General features: G+C 57.8%; 6 protein-coding genes across 6 annotated transcripts; 1 reads left to right on the top strand and 5 right to left on the bottom strand.

Moving 5' to 3' along the window:
• Positions 1 to 1,185: 1,185 nt before the first annotated feature.
• PUNSTDRAFT_46363 (uncharacterized protein) lies at positions 1,186 to 2,470 on the bottom strand (the record flags this gene model as incomplete). Its single annotated transcript, XM_007386515.1, has 2 exons — positions 1,186 to 2,313; positions 2,375 to 2,470. 2 exons carry the CDS (start codon positions 2,468 to 2,470, stop codon positions 1,186 to 1,188), a joined length of 1,224 nt encoding a protein of 407 aa, XP_007386577.1.
• A 347-nt stretch (positions 2,471 to 2,817) lies between these two features.
• Positions 2,818 to 6,334, bottom strand: PUNSTDRAFT_145461 (uncharacterized protein). The gene is made up of 4 exons (XM_007386514.1): positions 6,183 to 6,334; positions 5,907 to 6,131; positions 5,541 to 5,838; positions 2,818 to 5,473 (listed from the first exon to the last, which is right to left on the bottom strand). The coding sequence occupies exons 1-4, from the start codon at positions 6,279 to 6,281 to the stop codon at positions 3,120 to 3,122; spliced, it is 2,976 nt and encodes a 991-aa protein (XP_007386576.1). The 5' UTR covers positions 6,282 to 6,334; the 3' UTR covers positions 2,818 to 3,119.
• Positions 6,335 to 6,505: 171 nt separating this feature from the next.
• PUNSTDRAFT_90899 (uncharacterized protein) lies at positions 6,506 to 7,364 on the top strand. Its single transcript, XM_007386513.1, has 4 exons — positions 6,506 to 6,663; positions 6,736 to 6,846; positions 6,907 to 7,071; positions 7,181 to 7,364. Exons 1-4 carry the CDS (start codon positions 6,519 to 6,521, stop codon positions 7,288 to 7,290), a joined length of 531 nt encoding a protein of 176 aa, XP_007386575.1. The 5' UTR covers positions 6,506 to 6,518; the 3' UTR covers positions 7,291 to 7,364.
• A 32-nt stretch (positions 7,365 to 7,396) lies between these two features.
• Positions 7,397 to 9,385, bottom strand: PUNSTDRAFT_115461 (WD40 repeat-like protein; the record flags this gene model as incomplete). The annotated part of the gene is made up of 8 exons (XM_007386512.1): positions 7,397 to 7,681; positions 7,760 to 8,111; positions 8,177 to 8,322; positions 8,356 to 8,460; positions 8,521 to 8,668; positions 8,768 to 8,901; positions 8,967 to 9,080; positions 9,143 to 9,385. 8 exons carry the CDS (start codon positions 9,383 to 9,385, stop codon positions 7,397 to 7,399), a joined length of 1,527 nt encoding a protein of 508 aa, XP_007386574.1.
• A 155-nt stretch (positions 9,386 to 9,540) lies between these two features.
• PUNSTDRAFT_106305 (pleiotropic drug resistance protein PDR) lies at positions 9,541 to 15,148 on the bottom strand (the record flags this gene model as incomplete). The annotated part of the gene is made up of 19 exons (XM_007386511.1): positions 9,541 to 10,185; positions 10,241 to 10,454; positions 10,510 to 10,675; positions 10,731 to 10,848; positions 10,903 to 11,113; positions 11,175 to 11,294; positions 11,361 to 11,517; positions 11,568 to 11,678; positions 11,731 to 11,924; positions 11,983 to 12,157; positions 12,213 to 12,624; positions 12,675 to 12,777; positions 12,834 to 12,866; positions 12,919 to 12,935; positions 12,985 to 13,865; positions 13,921 to 14,121; positions 14,173 to 14,370; positions 14,421 to 14,532; positions 14,586 to 15,148. 19 exons carry the CDS (start codon positions 15,146 to 15,148, stop codon positions 9,696 to 9,698), a joined length of 4,476 nt encoding a protein of 1,491 aa, XP_007386573.1. The 3' UTR covers positions 9,541 to 9,695.
• Positions 15,149 to 15,939: 791 nt separating this feature from the next.
• On the bottom strand, positions 15,940 to 18,016 carry PUNSTDRAFT_73513 (DWNN-domain-containing protein; the record flags this gene model as incomplete). The annotated part of the gene is made up of 7 exons (XM_007386510.1): positions 15,940 to 16,425; positions 16,493 to 16,862; positions 16,917 to 17,100; positions 17,152 to 17,285; positions 17,351 to 17,490; positions 17,546 to 17,787; positions 17,845 to 18,016. The coding sequence occupies 7 exons, from the start codon at positions 18,014 to 18,016 to the stop codon at positions 15,940 to 15,942; spliced, it is 1,728 nt and encodes a 575-aa protein (XP_007386572.1).
• Between the last annotated feature and the right edge of the window lie 38 nt (positions 18,017 to 18,054).

Raw genomic sequence — 18,054 nt, 5'->3', positions numbered from 1 at the left:
GCTCACACTCGCAAATGTACGAAACACGAATTTGTATAGCAGAAAAGCAGTCGTCGCACTCCCGGCGATCAGTACGAGCGGGTTGTCCATGGTAATATCGACGAAAAGCGACCAGCAAAGAACAGCTAGCGGATGTCAGACTTCGGCGACTTCGAAGGCTCTTATAAACAGGAGAGAGTGCTTGCAAAGCTTTGGCGCGAAGAGCGCCTTTGCGTCGGCCCTACACCGTGAGTCGATGCGGTGCCGGAATGAGTCCTATCACACGCCATGGAAGAAGCCAGTGAGAAGCATGATATCTGCGAGCGAGAGTCACTGATACCCCGGGGCTGGGTGCCCGAGGAGCATGACAGAGATGACTCTCCTGTGAACCTTCCCGTTGAGTGGACGCCTTTGTATAGTTGACGAATCATGGTGAGGATGTAAGGCTTGGTGCGCCGTCCTGCTGTTTCATGTCATGCTCTTGGATCGCTGTATCACCCGTGCGAGGGGTTCCTGAACGGTTAGAGGACCCTAGTATATCCCTCGGGCGATTGAGCAGGCAACGTAAGTTGCTCGTGTCGCAGGGATCGGAAAACGGTTGGTGTTGTCAGATTCTCACGCCCTTAGGCTCAGTGAAGGGTATAAGTATTCCCCACATGTACAGTTAGCGCTGTTATTCGCCTCTGGCCGATGCCACATTACAGGCGAGCGCGCTGCTCGGTTAGAGCCTCGACGATGATATGGAAATCGTCCGGAAGAAATCAACAGCGAGCGCAATGCGGATGACTGAGAGCGGCCGGGTATCGGTGCCGCGAGTCGTTACATCCGTAGGCCGATTCACATCGTGAGCGTGAGTAGAATAGGAAGGAGGACGAATCTGAGGTATCCGCTAGTTGAGTGGACACGATCCTTCAAGCTTCAAGCTTCAAGCGAGCATCAGCGACGGGTCCAAGGGAGACCGTGTCAGCGTAGCACACGCGACGCGGCGGGACGCGAATTCGCAACTCGATCTGATCAACTCATCCGGATCCGAGTCGTCTGCACGAGTAGCGTACGTGCAGCGCAGCAACCAGCTACATACATTCGCGGGATCCTTAGCAAATATGTAAGAAACAGAGGTCAAGAATGCGAACTGTTTCACAAAGAATAATCGATTGCTCAGTACATTGGTGGTTGGTACGCGCGCATACACACGTGCGGATGATGTCAATGATATGTCGTGCGGAACAGAAAGGATAGGAAGGATGTCAATGTGACGGGGCCGGTGGTGGGGGTGCGGAGCCACCATGTGAGTGGTCGGAAGGGGGCATCGGGGAAGAACGCCATCTTTGACGCGGCGAGCGCCGTATGATGCGAAGGGCCGAGCAAGATGTCGTCGTCGTCGTCGTCGTCTGCCTCGTCTGAGGCGACAGGCTCTTCAGGTTGAGCTAGTGGAGGGGGGGACAGGTCGGCGCCGTCTGATGTGATATGCGGGGATGAAGAAGGTAGTTCAGGCGAAGGTGGTAAGGGAGGAAGCGGCGGGTCGACAAGGCGCTCGGTATGCTCCGACACCGGACGTGGTGACGACGGCCGCGATTGTTCTTTTTCCGCTTCTGGTCTCTCCTCATTCTCTTCGTTGTTGCGCGGTATAGATGGGAGGCTGTTCTGGACAAGATCGGACGAGGCGATGTCCCCGACGAATGGTGCATCGAAACCCGTCTCGTCGGCGCTCCGGAGATGGGACGCCGGTTTCTCCTGATCGAAGAACACGTCCTCCGGGTTACACGTCGGAGAGCCTGGTGTGTCGGTGTCCGCGGGCGGGGTGAGCGGCAGAAAGTCGTCCGCCTCGAAGATACTTGGTGCTCCGTCGCTCGACGAGCCGTCGCTGAGCTCGGGCAGTATGTCCTCTGGGGCCGCGCGTGCCGACGAAGTGGTAGCATCTGGGTTGGACACATCGGCGGGATCGTCGAGCTCGTGCAGGGGCGTCTCGGTCTCCTCGATCGGCGGCAGCGGCGGCATCCCAACCTCGCCCTCGTCTTCGTCGTCGTCGGGCCATGACCAGTGATCGAACGCGCGCGCGTCTGCTGCTACGGGTGCAGACGAGTCGTCGCTGAGCGAGCTCCGGATGGACGTCGGCGCGATCGAGCGGGTCGAGCTCGCGTCCAGGAGGTCGTGGTTCAGCGCCGCGTGGTCGTCGGCGGTGAGCACCAATGTCGGGTCGTCGCGGCTGGGGAGAGCCGGGAGCGGCTTAAGGTCGTCGTAACTGCCATGGTCGGCCTCATGCTCGCTATGGCGAAAGGGGAGGTGGAGGTGGACGCGGAGGTGGGTGTGAGAGGAAACACGGCGGATGAGCGCCTGACGCGGGGGTCTGAGTACGAAGCCTCGCCATCTTGTTAGGCAGCGAAGGCGCGCTCACCGGAACCTTGGGGTGGACGAGGACGCGTTTGGTCGCAGCAGAGACGCTACGCTGCAGGCGCGCGCGCTTCGACGGGCTGGTCTCCGTGGTCTGCATTGATGTTTGGCTCCTTCGTCGCTATCGGAGCGCCGTGTATGAGCGTCCCCCAGGGTTTATCTATGTGTACCCCGTGTATAGAGTAAAAGATCGGGCGTAATGGACGTCCGACATCGCCCATGTCGCCTCATGTTGGCTGCCTCTCGGTCTGTCGGGGACGGGCCAGGGCCGCGATGGACGTATTCCAGACAGCTGCGCGCTCCAAAGGGGGGTCACAGCAATAATTTCGATCACGACACCGCTCGGAGAAGGTCGCGACCCGGAGTCGAGATTCCCCGACTCCGGATTTCTTTCATTCAGCTGCACTCAGCCTTCAGCAGAATCCGAGAGAGAGAATCCGAGAGAGAGAGAAATGCAACCGTGCCGATCTTTGGACTGCAATTGGTAAGAATAGTACAAGTTTGTGATAAGAGAGAAAAGAAGAAAAAGAAAACAACAGCAAGGCATTCGTGCCCTGCAATCGCGATTCCGGCGGAGAGATAGCAATATGCAGCGTCTCGAGGACAACAAAAAGAAGAGAACAGGGGAAAAATCAGCAACTATTTGCGTTTTGCAGCAGAGGCGGACAAAAAAACAAAAAAACAAGAGCGAGAGCAAAAAAAAAACGAACGATGTACATCAGGGGCCGCAACCGACCCGGGGGGAAGGGTCAGCGGTCCGAGTCACAGACGCCGCACTTCGTCCTACTGTTGTCGTTCGGGAGGGCGCACATGCTACACGTCCACTCGTTCGCCGGCGCTGTAGGTGGCGCGAGCCCCGCCGCGGCCCAGTCGAACGTCGCGGGCGCCGGCGGTCTGGGAGGCTGGTCGTCCGTGGAGTCGTCGCCAGGACCGGACGGGCCGCCGCCGGGTGGCTTGGAGGGACGGAAGTCTGGGTCCCAGTCGAACGTCGGGAGCGACGAGAGAGGCGCGTCTTTAGCAAGCTGCCGCGCCTTGCGCTCGTAATCGTTCAGAGCGGCGGTGGAGGACTCCGCGAGCTCAAAGCGGAAGACGGGCAGCGCGACGACCGGCGAATCGCGAGCGGCAGACCGTGGGTCCTGCGGTGGTGCAGGCATCGATCCGGTGGAAGGTGGAGGGACCGTGGGCCCGATTGGTAACATTTGCGCGGCACCGACCGAATGCGAGGGGCCGAGGGGCCACGGTACGGAGGTCGACGTTGAGGCAACGGATGTAGAGGTTGAAGGCGCTGACGGAGCGTTGCCGAAGATCGACGATCTGGCTGCTGCAGGCGCAAGCGCGAATCTTGGAACGGGAGGCGGTGGCATAAGCTCAGCGGATGACACTGCTGGCTTGGCATTCTCTGCTGCCTTCTTTTCCTTCTCCTTCTGCGCTTCGAGTTCTTTCTCCCTTTGTTCTCGAGCTCGCCTCTCCTTCTCCTTCTGCTCCTGTGCTCGCCTCTCCTTCTCCTTCTGCTCCTGTGCTCGCCTCTCCTTCTCCTTCTGTTCCTGTGCTTGCCTCTCCTTCTCCTTCTGCTCTTGCGCCTGTCTCTCCTTCTCCTTCTGTTCCTGCGCTTGCCTCTCCTTCTCCTTCTGCTCTTGCGCTTGTCTCTCCTTCTCCTTCTGTTCTTGCGCTTGCCTCTCCTTCTCCTTCTGTTCCTGAGCCTGTCTCTCCTTCTCCTTCTGCTCTTGCGCCTGCCTCTCCTTCTCCTTCTCCTCATCTTCATCTTCCTCAATCGGGACGCTATACCTCAATTTACTCGGGCCGTGCTCCTTCACCCGCTTGCCCAAGACAGGAGGACTGCTCTCCCGACCCTTCTCCTGATCGCCGGGCTCGACAACCTCCGCCGGCCTCGTGCTCGCCTGGCCAGTCGCCACCTCCGCCTCGTCCACTTCCTCCACTTCGATGCTCGAGCGCGATGGCGCCCTTTTCTGCTTCTTGCTCGGCGACGCGTCCTCGTCGTCGCTGACCTCCTCGATGGTCACCGCCGGCCTCTTCCTCTCCGAACCGTTCCCGTGCCCGTTCGGTAGTGCAGCAGGCATTCGCATCGGCGGTAGCTGAGGAGGCTGTGACGGCTCCGGCGACTTCAGCCTCGCACTCCTGCGCAACCCCGCAGGCTCTGAGCCCTCGGACGACGCGGAGCCCTGCGACTGCGACTTGACCATGTTCGGCGGCGGTCTCGCCCTTTTACTGCCCTTCGGCACCGTCGCCGAGATGAGCTCCTGCGCGCTCAGCTCCTCGAACGCCTTCTCCTCCTTCCTCTTCTTCTCTTCCTCGGCCGCTGCCGCAGCCTTCGCCTTGCTCTGCGCGGCCGCCTTCGCCTTCGCCTTCCGCTTCGCCTGTGTCCGCGCTGGCAACTTCACCCCCGCGCGCTGCTCATACGGGTTCACGACCTCCGGCCGGCGCTGGGGAGGCGTCGCCTCCTTGATCAGGTCCGCAAGCACATTGGCCGCACGCGTCGGGCGCACTTCGCGCGCCTGCGGTGGTGTCGCAGGCGACGGCGGCGACCCGGGCGTCCACCCCTGGCGCAGCGGCGACGAGAACTTGGGAGCCGTCGGCTTCTCGTTCGCGCGCAGGCGCGCCGCCTGCGTCTCCTTCGCTGGAGTGCCGTTCACGCCCGGCGGCGCATTCGAGATCGGGAACGCGCCGTTCACGACGGGTCCGAGCCGCGTGCCCGTTGGGCCGTTCGCCGCGGTCGGGTTCGCCACGTGCGTCTCCGCGGGGCGGGCTGTGGAGCTCGCGGCGTCCTCGCCGACGCGCCGCCGTTTCGATTCGGTCGTCAACGACCTGGTCTGGAGCTTGATGGAGCTGGGCGCAGGGCGGCCAGAGCCGAATCCGGGAGACTGAAAGTGGTTCCGGCGAACGGCGCGGGCGGAGCCGCCGCCGTTCCAGAACAGGTCGCCGTTCGGGTTGCGGGAGAGCATGCGACGCGGGGTGGTCGTGGTCGAGCCCGAGGCCGCGCCGTTTGGTTGAGGGGCGTCGGCAGGCGGGGCGGCAGGGGTCGTTCCACGGAGTGGCGTCGGCGATGGCGTCGTGTACTCAAAGTGGAACGGCTCGCGCGAATCTTCTGCCAAGCACGCGCGATTTGTCAGTCAGGGGAAGCGCGCTGGAGAGAGAAGGGGGGTTGTGCGCACCTTCTTCGTTTTGTTCCAGCAAGGCGACGAGCACGTTGATGTCAGTTTGGGTCATGTTGGTACCGCGCTCTCGGAGGAAGCCGGCAGCAATAGCATTGTTTTTGCGCGGGGAGGCACTGTTTAGTCTTGGCGGGGGCGTCGCTTGCTGGCCTGACCCAGAGGCGACAGGAGGCGGTTCATGACGTCGCGGAGGCGGAGGCGCTGTATATTGGTGGTGGGTAGGTAGTACGCTCGTTTGCGGGCGCTGAAAAGACACGGGTGGTTTGGGTGGTGGTTGCAGTCCGACCCCTTGACCGAGCTGGACGATTACGGAAGGCATAACGCTGGTCAGAGGCGATGAATGTGAGTGTGGCGCGGGCGACTCACGGGAGCGTCGGCGGGAGGTGTGAAAAACTGATTGGTGATGGTGTTGGACGGAGAGTTGAGAACAGGTATAGGAGGCGGGATTATTCGTTTCGGTGCCTGCGACGGTGTGTTAGGCTCTTCGTCGTCGTAGTCCATGCCACCGTTTTCTCCGTCTTCGTCGGCCTCCGGTGACTGCGAGCTGCTCCGACCGCTGAGCCAGCTGAAAAGAGTCCCAATTCCCCATGTCTGCATGTATCTATCAGCAAAGATCAGCGATAGAAGGAGGCAAGGGCGCACAGAGCGTTTCTTCGATGCTGCAGCGCTGGTAGCAGGGCGAGCGTAGGGCAACGCTACTGCGCGTTTGGTCGCGCGTCGATCGTGTCTTGCGACGCTCATCGTAAATTATCGTACACGTATCTGCAGGGACGCTGCTGGTCGATACTGGTGTTGTGGGGATGATGAGAGTCAGAGGCAAAAGACAAGAGGATGGCGCCCACAAGTGGTCCTGCGGTGGCTTGACCCGTATTTGGGTTTGCTGTGCCGTTAGTGAGACACGTGCACCTCAGGGCGGGCGCAAATGGTCTCTACGGCCGAGGGCGAAGTCCTATACACGCTTGTACCCGACATACAACGATGCACCAGAAAGTGGTCAAGCACCAGTATCCGCTCATCGACCAGGACCCGCATGCCTCTCGGGTCGTCCGCTACATGCGGCCCTCTGACTACGGCTACTGGGCAGCGGGTACTGCTGGCTTTCCCGGGCTGCTCTACCTATGGCGTGCGTCCCGTTCGCCTCCGCAGACCGTGCAGGATCCGTTGCAGACACGGGGAGACTGACATGCGACCACAGAATACGTCGACCCGGTGAAGACCACGCCACAGGGGATGCGAACGCTTATGAGGCTGGGCGGCCTCTTCGGGTTCGTCGGCGGGTTCATGTTCGCATACCAGCGGTCAAGCAGTGCGTGTTATAACACGAACTTATCCGACGCAAACCACTAAAAAAAACCTCTGTGTTCAGTGCGCTTCTGGGGCTGGACAGAAAACAAGCGCGAGGAGGAATTGGACATGAAGGAGATGAAGCAGCGCCTTGCGGAGGGCAAGTCCCTCTACGGCGAGAGCGATCAACCGGAGTGGATCCAGGGAATCGCTGCTCGATACTCGACCTTCTCCCAGCTCAAATTCCGTAAGTCGTCGTGTTAGCTGCCGTCATTTCATATTGAGAACTTTTCAACCAATCGCCGTTCTTCCATTGCGTCAACCAACACATCGCTGATCCCATTACGTTTATCCAGAGGCGTTCCCCTGGTTCAACTTGGTGAACCACCCCTACCACGGCGTGGACCCAGCCAAGTATGGCGCAACGGCGGAAGACATCACCAAATCGAAGCCTCCATCCCAGTAGACGCTTCTACACCCCATGACTGCCGCCTGTTATGTATGTTCCCCGTTGCGAATGATAATGGAGGTTCCTCTGCCCTCTCAAATCATATGGAGATACACGGAAGTGATCAACTGCGGGTCCTCTTTCTTTTCCTCTCTTCCGCGCTTTCCCCCTTCTTGTCTTCGCCCGTCTGCTCTTTCGCCTGCTTCACGACCTTCTTGACCACTTTGTCCCACATCTCGTCGTTGAGCGCCTTGGCCTTCCCCAAATCGCCCTTCAACCTTCGTACCTCCTCCTCTAACTCCGTCACCCGTGCGCTATCGCTCGCACCAACCGCACCGGTCAACGACTTGTCCTGCGACTGCGGTTGAAGGAAAAATGCCTGATCTCGGAGAAGCTCCTCGCTCGAGCACTGGTAATCCATCTACGATATGACATGAATACGATGAGAAATGGTGCCTGTGCATGATGTAGAGGAAAGAACACATACCCATTCGTTCATGCTGGGGGGCAAAATCATGCTGACCTCGTGCCTCTCCCGCGCTTTCGCATCCTTCGTCCTCTGAAACGGCGCCACGACGCGCGGCACGATTTCCGCGCCTTGGCTCGCTTTCGGATCAATGTCTAACGAGACGTGACCGATAAGGTCCGCCGGACGTAGCATTGTCTGAATGTGCGTGATGGGGAGGGGCACGGTCGAAGCTGCGGCGGAGGAGAGGGATGGCGAGATAGTGCGCAGGCGCTGGTGGGAGGGCACGTCGTAGACGTGAATTTTGCCAGTGGAGGTGCCGACCAGGAGGAAGGACGTCGTGAGCGAGATCGTCATCGCCGTTACAGGATCCCTGGACACGGAATATAGCAATGAGCGAAAGATTGAAAAGGGTGTGTGTTTGCAATGAAAACGCACTCCACGGCTATATATCGTTCTCGCTTTGCCTTCGCGTCAGGTTCTCCGATACGGATAACGTCGTTCGCGCCGAGCCCACCGACCGCTTCCACCCTGTGGTCTTCTCGCTGTCGATACAGATTGACCTGATATATGGTGTTATCTCCCTCCGCCTCTCGCTCTTTACCCCGAGTCGGTGCAGATGCAGCGAAAAATGTGCGCTCAGTCGAATCCCATGCGAGGCACGATATTGGTTTCGGGAAGCTGAAGGTCGTGAGCAAAGTCCCCGAAGACAAATCCCATATCTACGAAGCAGACTTAGCATGTTACGGAGTGGAAAATGGAACATGGAACTGCTACCACACCTTCACCGAGTGATCAACAGACGCTGTGATGGCCCTGCACTTCGGGTACGGACCCACGCCGCATGATATATCCGTAACCGGTAGTGTATGGTCCGAGAGCGAGCGTTCTGGTAGCGGAATCACATCCTTTGCATCGTCGTCCACCAATCTGCGAGAAATCCACACATACACACATGTCAGAGCAATGCGAGGGGGTAAAGGAGCCAGGAGTCAGCGAAAGGGTATACACGGAGAGACGGTGAGGAACCTCGCGACGGACCAGACGCTCACGCCCGAGTCTTCGCTGCCGGAGAGGAGCGCAGCGCCGTCGTGCGTGAAGCGCAAAACGGTGACCTGGCGATAGTGAGCGTCCCACGCATTGTACATGATCCCGGAGCCGATCTTCACATAACCGAGGCGGGTTATTACTGAAGTACTATACTTTGACTTCGGGGCAGAATACTCGCCTCCCATATGTACACCCGACCCTGTGCAGTGCCCGCCGCACACCAGAATCCTCGAGGGTCAACTGCTATACATGTGAGTTTTTCAGGTAACACAATCTTGGACGCGATTTGGTCCTGCAGAAATGACATCTCCCAGTCAGTGCCTCCCAACTCGATATCCGCGCATAAGCACGCACCTTTTGGAAGTTATACGCATGCAAAAGCGGTTTATCGGCCTGCAGCGCAAGTACAAAGCCACCTTCGGCTGCTTTCGTTTCTAGCACCGCCAGGGAGTGCGCTCGAGAGGAAGTCTGCTTGAAGGACGCGAGCAAGGTTCCGGTTTGAATGTCGTGGAGGGTTATAGCGCCGGGTCCAGAAGCTGTAGAGGAGGAAGAGGGCAACGGCCCTCCACTGCTCAGGATTGTTTCGTGCAATCTCATGACAGCGACAGTGATATGGGAATGTTCGAGGCAACAACCACTTCACCCGATCGCGGGCTGGAGAGAATATTACCACAGCCACCCCCTGTGTTACTGTTCCAATCGCAATATTTTTTTCGATTGACACTGTAGACTAACGTACGTCTAGATACGGAGGGACCCTGGGTATGATATAGTTATGATTAAGAGGAAAATCGTAGAGAATGTTCGAGCAACCGATAACGAATGAGTGTAGAAGAAATCTGAAGGTCTTCTTCCAAGATGTAAAAAGGTCATATCAGCACGTCACAAGTCGTTGAAACAGCATCCTTCACTGTAGCAATTCCTTCTTCGTCTGCGCAGAAATATCCGGCCCTGGAGCGGCAGATTTCTCCACCCGGTTACCCTTCGGCACCCTGATCAACCAGTACAAGAACAAAGCTCCCACGATGTTAAACGTGATGTAGACGAGGAGCAAGCCCCAGTCCCTCCACCGTTCGGAGTAGTTGGCGTTGATCTGCGCGAGGAACTGGTCCGTAGACGTGATCGAACAGTATTCGCATCCGGACGTCGCTTCGGGGTTGGAGACGGATCCGCCGAATGAGGATATGTACGACTGGAGGTACTGTCCGCAGGTCTGGCCGGGCACCGGATCAAGTGTCTTGACCTCGATGGACGAGCACTTGACAGGGGCGTGCGCGAGTCCGACCGAGAGCATTGCTTGGAGCATGTATCGGAAGGGCGACACGTCGTACATGAATATCCAAAAATGCGGGAATTGCGAAGGAGTTGCCAGTACGCCGGTGAATATGAGGCAAAGACTGTCAAGAACTCCGCTGTAAGCCCATCATCCACGAAGTAGGCTAAGTTGCGTACCTGAACATGAGGTTCGCGATGTTGCCTCCGGTGGTTGCCTCCTCCACTCCGGCGATGATCATAGTGGAGAACGTGCTTGTGAATATATAAAACGCGAGGACGAGCATGAAGAACAGCCCGCCGCGTTCCGCCGTTTCGTGGGCAAATGCGGCATTATGATTGAGACCAATGGGGAAGTAGATCAAGACGAAAGCAAGCACAGCAGCAAAGGCCTCTGCGGGGTTGCGTCAATGCCAGATAATACTCGGAAAGTGCTGTTCTAGACGTACGCCACGGCAGCTCCACGGTCAGTTGGGCGAGCATGAATGCTGGCCAGCCAAAGGTCTTGCTAGGGCGTTCCCGTACTTCGTAAAGGGAACGTTGAGTCACGAATTGAGGCATGATCTGTTGTACCATGTTGCCAAACGCGGTCATGAGCATGAAGATACTGAACATCTGATGGAATGGGTGAGCATTATTTCATCACTGGAAAGACCCCTCCTCAACTCACCTGGTTCTGTAGGCCCTGTTGATCCCTCTTGGCCTGCCAGAAAGAGAACCCGATGAACGCGGCCGTGACAGTGGATAGCGTCAACTTCGCGTAGATGTAGCTTGGGGTACGCCAATACCTGCAGCAGTGACATCAACGTCCGGCCCAAAACTCCACGAGTAAAAGTACGCACTGCTGGAAAACCCTCTTCGTCACGAGGTAGTACTGGATGAAGTGAGAAGCGGCGAATGATTGAGGGTGGGCGTCTTCTTCAACGGTTCTACTTGACAACTCCCTCTCCATTTTACTGATTTCGGCGCGGATGTTCTGCCGTTCTGGGCTCTCCTTCCATACCTCGGGCCAGTCACGCTTGGCGACGGCACCAGGCGCAGCTCCGATGACCTCTGCAAAGCGAATATGCATCGGTCAGGTATGGTTCAGCATGTCAGGAGGGTAATCACGTACGTAGCATCCAGTCCGCTGGATTCGCCGCCGGCGGGCACGGATCCGCACCGTTCCGCTCGAAGTAGTCGATCAACTTCCTCGAATCTTCGCCGAGGTCTCCAAAATACACCGTGCGTCCACCTTCACAAGAGAGGAAGGCGCAGTTAGCAGTCGGCGGGGGGATCTGGATGGCTCTGTTCCACCGACCTTTGGCCAAGAAGAGCAGTCGGTCGAACTCCGAGAACAACTGCGCGCTAGGTTGATGTATCGTGCAGAGAATGGCTTGCCCGTGGTTGGCTAACTTGCGCAGCAGACTGAGAACAGACCAGGCCGTCTGGGAGTCAAGACCGCTCGTAGGTTCGTCCTGTTCGTGTCTTCAACTTCAGCTCAACATGAGATAGCGTGATTACGAACCAGGAAAAGCAGCAGCTGGGGCTTCGCCGCAAGCTCGACACCGATGGTAAGACGCTTCCGTTGCTCCACATTGAGACCTTCACCGGGAACTCCAACAACAGCGCCGGCATACTGCAGACAAGTCAGGAATGACGTTCGCTGCGGCGGTCGTCGACTTCCGTACCTCTCGCATCTCCAGTAGGTCGATGACGTGTTCCACGTACTGTAACTTCTCCTCCTTGCTGACGTGCGCTGGCTGTCGTAGAAGCGCGCTGAACTCCAAGGCCTCGCGGACGGTGGAGGTCTGCAAATGCAAGTCTTGCTGTTGGACGTAGCCAGTTTTCCTCTGGAATGATGCATCGCGTTGGCGGCCATTGACTATAAGCAAGGTACCATGAGTACGGTGACCAGCTGGATTGTGAGAAGCAGGACCCACCAAGCATATCGCCGGAGACGATGCCCATAGTCACGCGGGAAGCGAGTGTGTCCAACAGCGTGGTCTTTCCAGCACCGGAGGCACCCATGAGAGCCGTGAGCTTTCCGGGCTGAACCCACCCGTCGACGTGGTCAAGCAGCCGCCGCGGCTGCCCCTTGATCTTGATGTCGTACACCTACCACGAATCATTCAATATTCGAACCAGCACGCGGCAGAACTGGGCAGCGCACCACATCACGCCACATGAAGATATCCCGCTGGCTCAAATCCGCCGCCGCATCCTTGCTCGAGCGACTCGAAGACGAGGACGATACAACCACCTTTTTCTCCCCGCGCGACGCGCCTTCCTCGTCGTCCCTCTTCTCAGGGCGCAGGTGTCCCCGAAGGAAGACCAAGACTTCGCCCTTCGACTTGGCCGAGCTGATGTAGGTCGTCGCGGCGAGGTACGTGATGAGGAAGAAGATCAAGAATCCCACCAATATGCCCCAGTTGCGCCAGAGATGGGACCGGCTGTATTGGAACGACTGCGCGATATAGTCCGAGCCGTCGACGAAGTTATTTCCCGGCTTGCCACCGACTACAGAGCAGATGTGCTCGGTGCCGGAGACATTGGCGTACCGCGGTCCGGAAGGTATGAATTGCCTGGATAGGTGATGAGCGTTAGAACCTAGGATCGGTCTGGAATCACTCACGCGCAGGCGTATCTCCTACTGGAGAACTCGTTGGCCATTAGTGCCTCGAACCCGTAGCCGATGGGATCCAGGTAGTTGATCCACCGGAACCAAGGATGCATGTCTGCGCAAACAATGTCAGTCAGGGACAGGTCGCGATTGCGAAGTCGTAAGACGTACTTCGTGTAGGGATGGTGAAGCCGGTGTATATGACTATGATCTTGGGTCAGAATAGATACACGGAACAAAGGTGCCAGAACCGTACCAAGGGCCAGAATAAACCTAGTGATCCGTGAGCATTGTGCGCGAAACAAATGCCGGCGGTACTTACAAAGACGCTGGTGTCATCGCTTGTGCCAACGTCCGGGAGGAGGCGGCGATGGTCCGGAAGATCATGCTCATCACGAGCGTCGTGGTGAAAGATACGAGGAAGAAGATGAAAAACGCGCCGGCTTCACGTCGTAGGTTCGTCATGAAGTACAAGATGAGGTTGCTCGCAAGCGCCGTCAAGATCTTGGTCGGCAGGTCCGTCAACATCGACGCGAAGGCTTCGGCAGCGGGGTGTATGAGCGCGTACGCCGTGTGCTTCTCCACGATCGGCCGCTGCTCATAGAGCGTAAGGATTTCGAGCGCGCTCGAGAACGCGTTCAGAAGGATCGCGTAGAAGAGCAGTGCACCGCGCGAGAAAAAGCTGCTCGTGTCTGTGGGGAGGTTGTAGAAGACCGAGGAAACGATGAGGCACATGATCGAGTTGCCGAACACCGTCACGAAGAACATCGACAGGTCGTTCCTCAGCCGCTGGAACCCGCGCACCAAGCAAAGGCGGACCTGCATCGGGAACGAAATCGTGTACGGCGACTTGGAGCTGACGTGGTCCGCCTGCTGCGCCTTACGCGACTTGACGAACGTTTCGAGGTGGTGTCCACCGACGGGGTACTGGTGGTCGTACGCCTCGATCTCGCGCATGAGGTGAGCATGCTCGGCGCTCTGCTTCCACGCGACGGCGAACTCGTCCGGCGTGCGCGGGACGCGGCCTTCGAATCCGGCGCGGACGATGCGCTCCTCCGGACTGGTAATTGACGTGAGGAAGTCCGCGGTCGTCTGGCGGGGAGGGCACTCGTAGCCCATCCGAATGAAGTAATCCTTGGCTGCCTTTGTGGGGCCGAAGAAGATCTGGCGGCCCTCGTAGAGCAGGATGACCTTGTCGAACAACTGCGGACACGCATGATCAGTTAAAATGCCTGGATGTATGCGCATATAACCTTACGTCGTATGCTTCCTGGCTGGCTTGGTAAATCGCGACGATGTTGGCTACCCCACCGGCTTCCGATGCGGTTCGCAATGTCTTTACGAATTCAAGCGCAGTGGCGCTGTCCAATCCTCGCGTACTGTTGTCCCAGCATTGTACTGGACTACCGCTCAAAGTCGCCTCCGCAATGGACACGCGCTTGCGTTCACCGCCGGAAACCTAGGAAGCGGCTTTAAAAAGCAAGTATTTGGGGGGAAAAACTTGACGCACCCCACGAATATAATCGTTCCCGACGCGAGTGTTCACGGTGTGACTGAGGCCGAAGATGGTCATGACGACGTCGCGCATGTGCATCGCCCACTGCCGGCGGGTGACGCCGTCGGGACGGTTGTGAGGCGCCCGCGCAAGCGCCGCAAATGCGAGGGTCTCGCCGACGGTCAGCATCGGGAAGTGTACATCTACTTCGGCCTAACTCGACAGCGTAAGAGGGAGGAAATAGCGAGTGCGATCGTATATACCTGGTATATGACCTCTCCGCGGAAGTGCTTGATGTACTGCTCACGCGGAATGCCGGAGTAGTGTATTTCGGTCTCCGGCGACAGGAAAAAGCCGTGGGTCTGACCGGCGATGCTATACGGAGGATTAAGTGGACGTTGGAAAATGATAAACAGCGCAACTCTCACGTTTTCAGGAAGGTACTGCACCCACTCCCAGGTCGCCCGAGAACGACAAGCGTCTCTCCACTTTTCACCAGACCGTCGAAATTGCGCAGAATATCGATCTTGCGCTGCCTCTCCCTCCCAAGCACCTTCCGAACCAGTCCAGCGCCTTCTAGCCAGATATTTCCCACATCCTTCTGGTAGTCGGTCGACGTGCCGAAGCCGTAGGCGGATAGGTTCTTGAAGCTAATGCCCGCCGTGCGCTGAGGGAACCGCTCGGGCTCTCGCTCAACGATGTTCAAGACGGCGCGAATCCACGCTTTGACGTCGAATGACCCGCTACCCGGTAGGAGCCTCGGATCGTCGCTCCCGATGAATGGGTTCGGCAGATCTTCGCCTTTGGCGTTCGAGCTGCGCGACGCGGCCGGAGAAAGCGGTTGAGTGTGAGGGGCGGTATCCCGCCTTCGTGGAACACCGGCGTTGGACGTTCTCGATATCTGTCTCGCGAGCTCCGTGACGTTCTGCCTGCTCTGCTCGTCGATGTGAATGCGCTCCGGACGAGGAGAAGTAGACGAGTGAAAGCCCATGTTGTCTTCTCCGATGTAGGTAGACGCCGAGTCCGAGACGGACATATCGGCTCCGGAGCAGTCTTTAAAAGGTGTAGTCTTTGAAAGGTGTAATAAGAGAAGAAACGTTGATCAGGATATGTTGGAGGCGAACGCCTTTATAACCCGAAGGCAACGGACCGCAAACGGCAGTGAGTTGACAAACCGGGCCCGGCATCCGCGGCGCACCAGCTCCGTTGCAGGGCCGAGGGCCACATTTCTGATCTGTAGAGGATGATGAAGTCGACACTGCGTAACGCGCCCCCCGAAGGCGACGCGGCCGGGGTATTGGTGTAAATCGCGTCCCGTCAGCGGGGAAAGCGCGGGCCGATGGCACGTGGCTTTCCGCCAATCAGAAGCGCACCTGATCCGGCCCATGCGCCCTCGCTGCGGCAGCGAGCTCCGGTTGATCCTCCAATCTCGTCAGGATCTGGCGAAATGTAAGTATGCCTTGACGAGGAAGCATTCACTACGAGCCCGACGCGAATGTGTGGTAGGCCGCGCATGTAGAGCAATGCTGATTTCATTATATAGCATCGCTTGCAATGACCAGCGGAACCACCTGCCATGGACTCATGGATGTGCGATGCACCGATGCGACGAGAGTCCATCCGCGAAAATCGGACAAATTGTCGAGACGAATTCGTCCGATGAAGTATGATATGTATATTTCCAATTACTCAACTGCACAGTCGTGAAGAGCTTATCAAGATTACATGCCACCTCCAGACGAAGTCAGTCCATCAGGCACGGCATATCCAATGCCCATCTGCTCACTCCCAGTACCTCGCTTGCTTGGGGTCGCCCTCGCTTCCCGCGACCTCCACGAAGTCGCTCGGCCTCTCCCTCTTCAGGTTCCTCCTTCGGTTGTTCACCGGCAAGCGCTGATACGGCGAGTCTTGCGCGACCGCCTGCTGGCTCGCGTACGCCGCCGCCGCCCACGGTTGCATCATCGGCTGCATCTGCTGTTGCATCTGCTGCTGCATACTCGCGAAGCTCGCCGCAGCCGCCGCCTTGTTCACCTCCAGCGCGGCCGCGATCGTCTGCGCCTGCTGGAGCTGCATCTGCAATTGGTTGTACTGCATCTCCGTCGTCTGCCTGACCGGGTGCGGGAGCGCCGGGTTCTGAAGCATGGTCGAGAGCTGGTGCAGCTGCGCCTGCAGACCCGGAATGCTGTCCACGATAATCTGCGGCATGTCCGGCTCGTCCGTCTGCTGGGCGTAGATATCGCCTTCTTGCGGTGCGTTATCCGCATTGGCCTGGTCCGACGGTAATGGAATGTAAGCGCGAGACGCAAGCAAGCCGAACGCACGCACGCAAACTCACCGTGTTCGTGTCGCCAGTAGCGGCGCTCTTTCCTGCGTTAGAGGATTGCGGCTCGCCGTCCTCCCGTTTGCTGTCTTCGATCGCTTTATGAATGTACTCCCCAACCTTCGTCCTTGTCGGCTTGTCTGGTATCAGCTTATCGAGCGATTGGATCTTCTTCCCGCAGCTGGGACAGATGAAGTCACGTTCAAGGAGGTGAGTCTGGATACATTCCTCGCAGAAAGTGGTGCCACAACAGGGTGTCTTAACAGCGTCCTTGAACAGTTTGTTGTCTATGGAGCAGGTGACCGCCGGGTCCGTTGGCGTCCGCTCGCGAATCTCGGCCTCTGTCAAAGCCTTCGGTTTCGCAACTTGCTTTTGCCACGACGCGCTAGAGCGCCCGCATTAGTGAACGAGATGAAGGACGCGACCCTCAAACACTCACATATCTGGTTGTGCGACGACGTAACCTCCTTCGGGGGTGACCATGACTCCTTGCGTATGTTGCCCGTCATTGGGGTTCTCGACGGTCTTCAGGAAGCTACGAGGAATACCAGTCGTTCGCTTGATTCGCGGTCGATGGTCGTAGTCTTTATCGTTGTTCGTAGGACAGTCTTGTATCCAATGACCTTAAACGCGCTTCAGCACCTAGTATGCATGACGCAAGAAGAGGTTCAAACCTTTCTGCCCGCAACGGTAACACACGTAGCTCGGGGGCAGGGGTCGGTCAGGCTGATGACGCTGGTTGAATGAGTTCCTGCCTCCCCGCTCGGACGGGCCGCCACCGCGCGGGTTTCGGTGGATATATGTAGCACTGTCAGAGTCATACGCAGAACACGGATGATGGAATAGATGTCCATTAGACAAGATCTACTACACAAAACAGGACGCCAGGAAGGGCGCGACACCAACTGAGACATTTTTTCCTGGGTCTCCTCCCAGCTGGCCGTTTGTGCTTGGAACATGGCAGCCATGGCGGCGGCTTCGTCCGAATCCGTCACGTTGTTGACGACCGGGGCCTGCGGGAAAGAGTTTAAGAATAGGGCGGATTAGTAGGATACAGAAACGACTTACAGGTGCTTGTTTCTGTACGGGAGGATGATCCTCCTTCCCATCGAAGCGCTTCGACATTGAACCTCGGTTCTGCCACGGCATCGGCGCAGGCGCGCCCGGTTTTGACCCCGCGTCAGCACCTCCAGCAGGAGCTAGACCGGCCAAGTATCGAGCAGCACCACCTCTTCCATTTCTGGGAGCAGGCACTCGCCTCACAATCACAGACGAGGACCGGGCAACGACGTGCGCGTCGTCCTTGAGCTCTGAGAGAACAACCACCGTCAACGCACCGCTTCAGCCACCAACGCCCATGTCTTCACCTTGCCCTGTGGAAGCATCCGAGACGGCAATGTCAATGTCGTTCGCCTTGCCCAGGTTGTTGGCGAGGATGATCTCTTTCTTCAGGTCAAACACGGAGATGCCGGTGCCGTCAAAGGTCACTCGGGAATCATTTTTTTGCGACTTGAACCTGTAGAAAACCGAGGATGCCATATTAAAGAGGTTGATGTGATTCCAAGCAGGTCACTAGG

Source organism: Punctularia strigosozonata (genome assembly GCF_000264995.1).
Source record: "Punctularia strigosozonata HHB-11173 SS5 unplaced genomic scaffold PUNSTscaffold_11, whole genome shotgun sequence".
NCBI classification, from domain to species: domain Eukaryota; kingdom Fungi; phylum Basidiomycota; class Agaricomycetes; order Corticiales; family Punctulariaceae; genus Punctularia; species Punctularia strigosozonata.
Note: the sequence above shows the minus strand (reverse complement) of the source record. Positions and strands in the feature narration are given on the sequence as shown.

Coding starts and splice junctions, on each gene's coding strand:
- PUNSTDRAFT_145461 (XM_007386514.1), bottom strand. CDS start 6,281: ATGAGCGTCGCAAGACACGATCGACGCGCGACCAAACGCGCAGTAGCG. Junction 5,839..5,906: donor CACCTCCCGCCGACGCTCCC/GTGAGTCGCCCG, acceptor GTAATCGTCCAG/CTCGGTCAAGGGGTCGGACT. Junction 5,474..5,540: donor GCTGGAACAAAACGAAGAAG/GTGCGCACAACC, acceptor CGTGCTTGGCAG/AAGATTCGCGCGAGCCGTTC.
- PUNSTDRAFT_90899 (XM_007386513.1), top strand. CDS start 6,519: ATGCACCAGAAAGTGGTCAAGCACCAGTATCCGCTCATCGACCAGGAC. Junction 6,664..6,735: donor CGGGCTGCTCTACCTATGGC/GTGCGTCCCGTT, acceptor ATGCGACCACAG/AATACGTCGACCCGGTGAAG. Junction 7,072..7,180: donor CTTCTCCCAGCTCAAATTCC/GTAAGTCGTCGT, acceptor ACGTTTATCCAG/AGGCGTTCCCCTGGTTCAAC.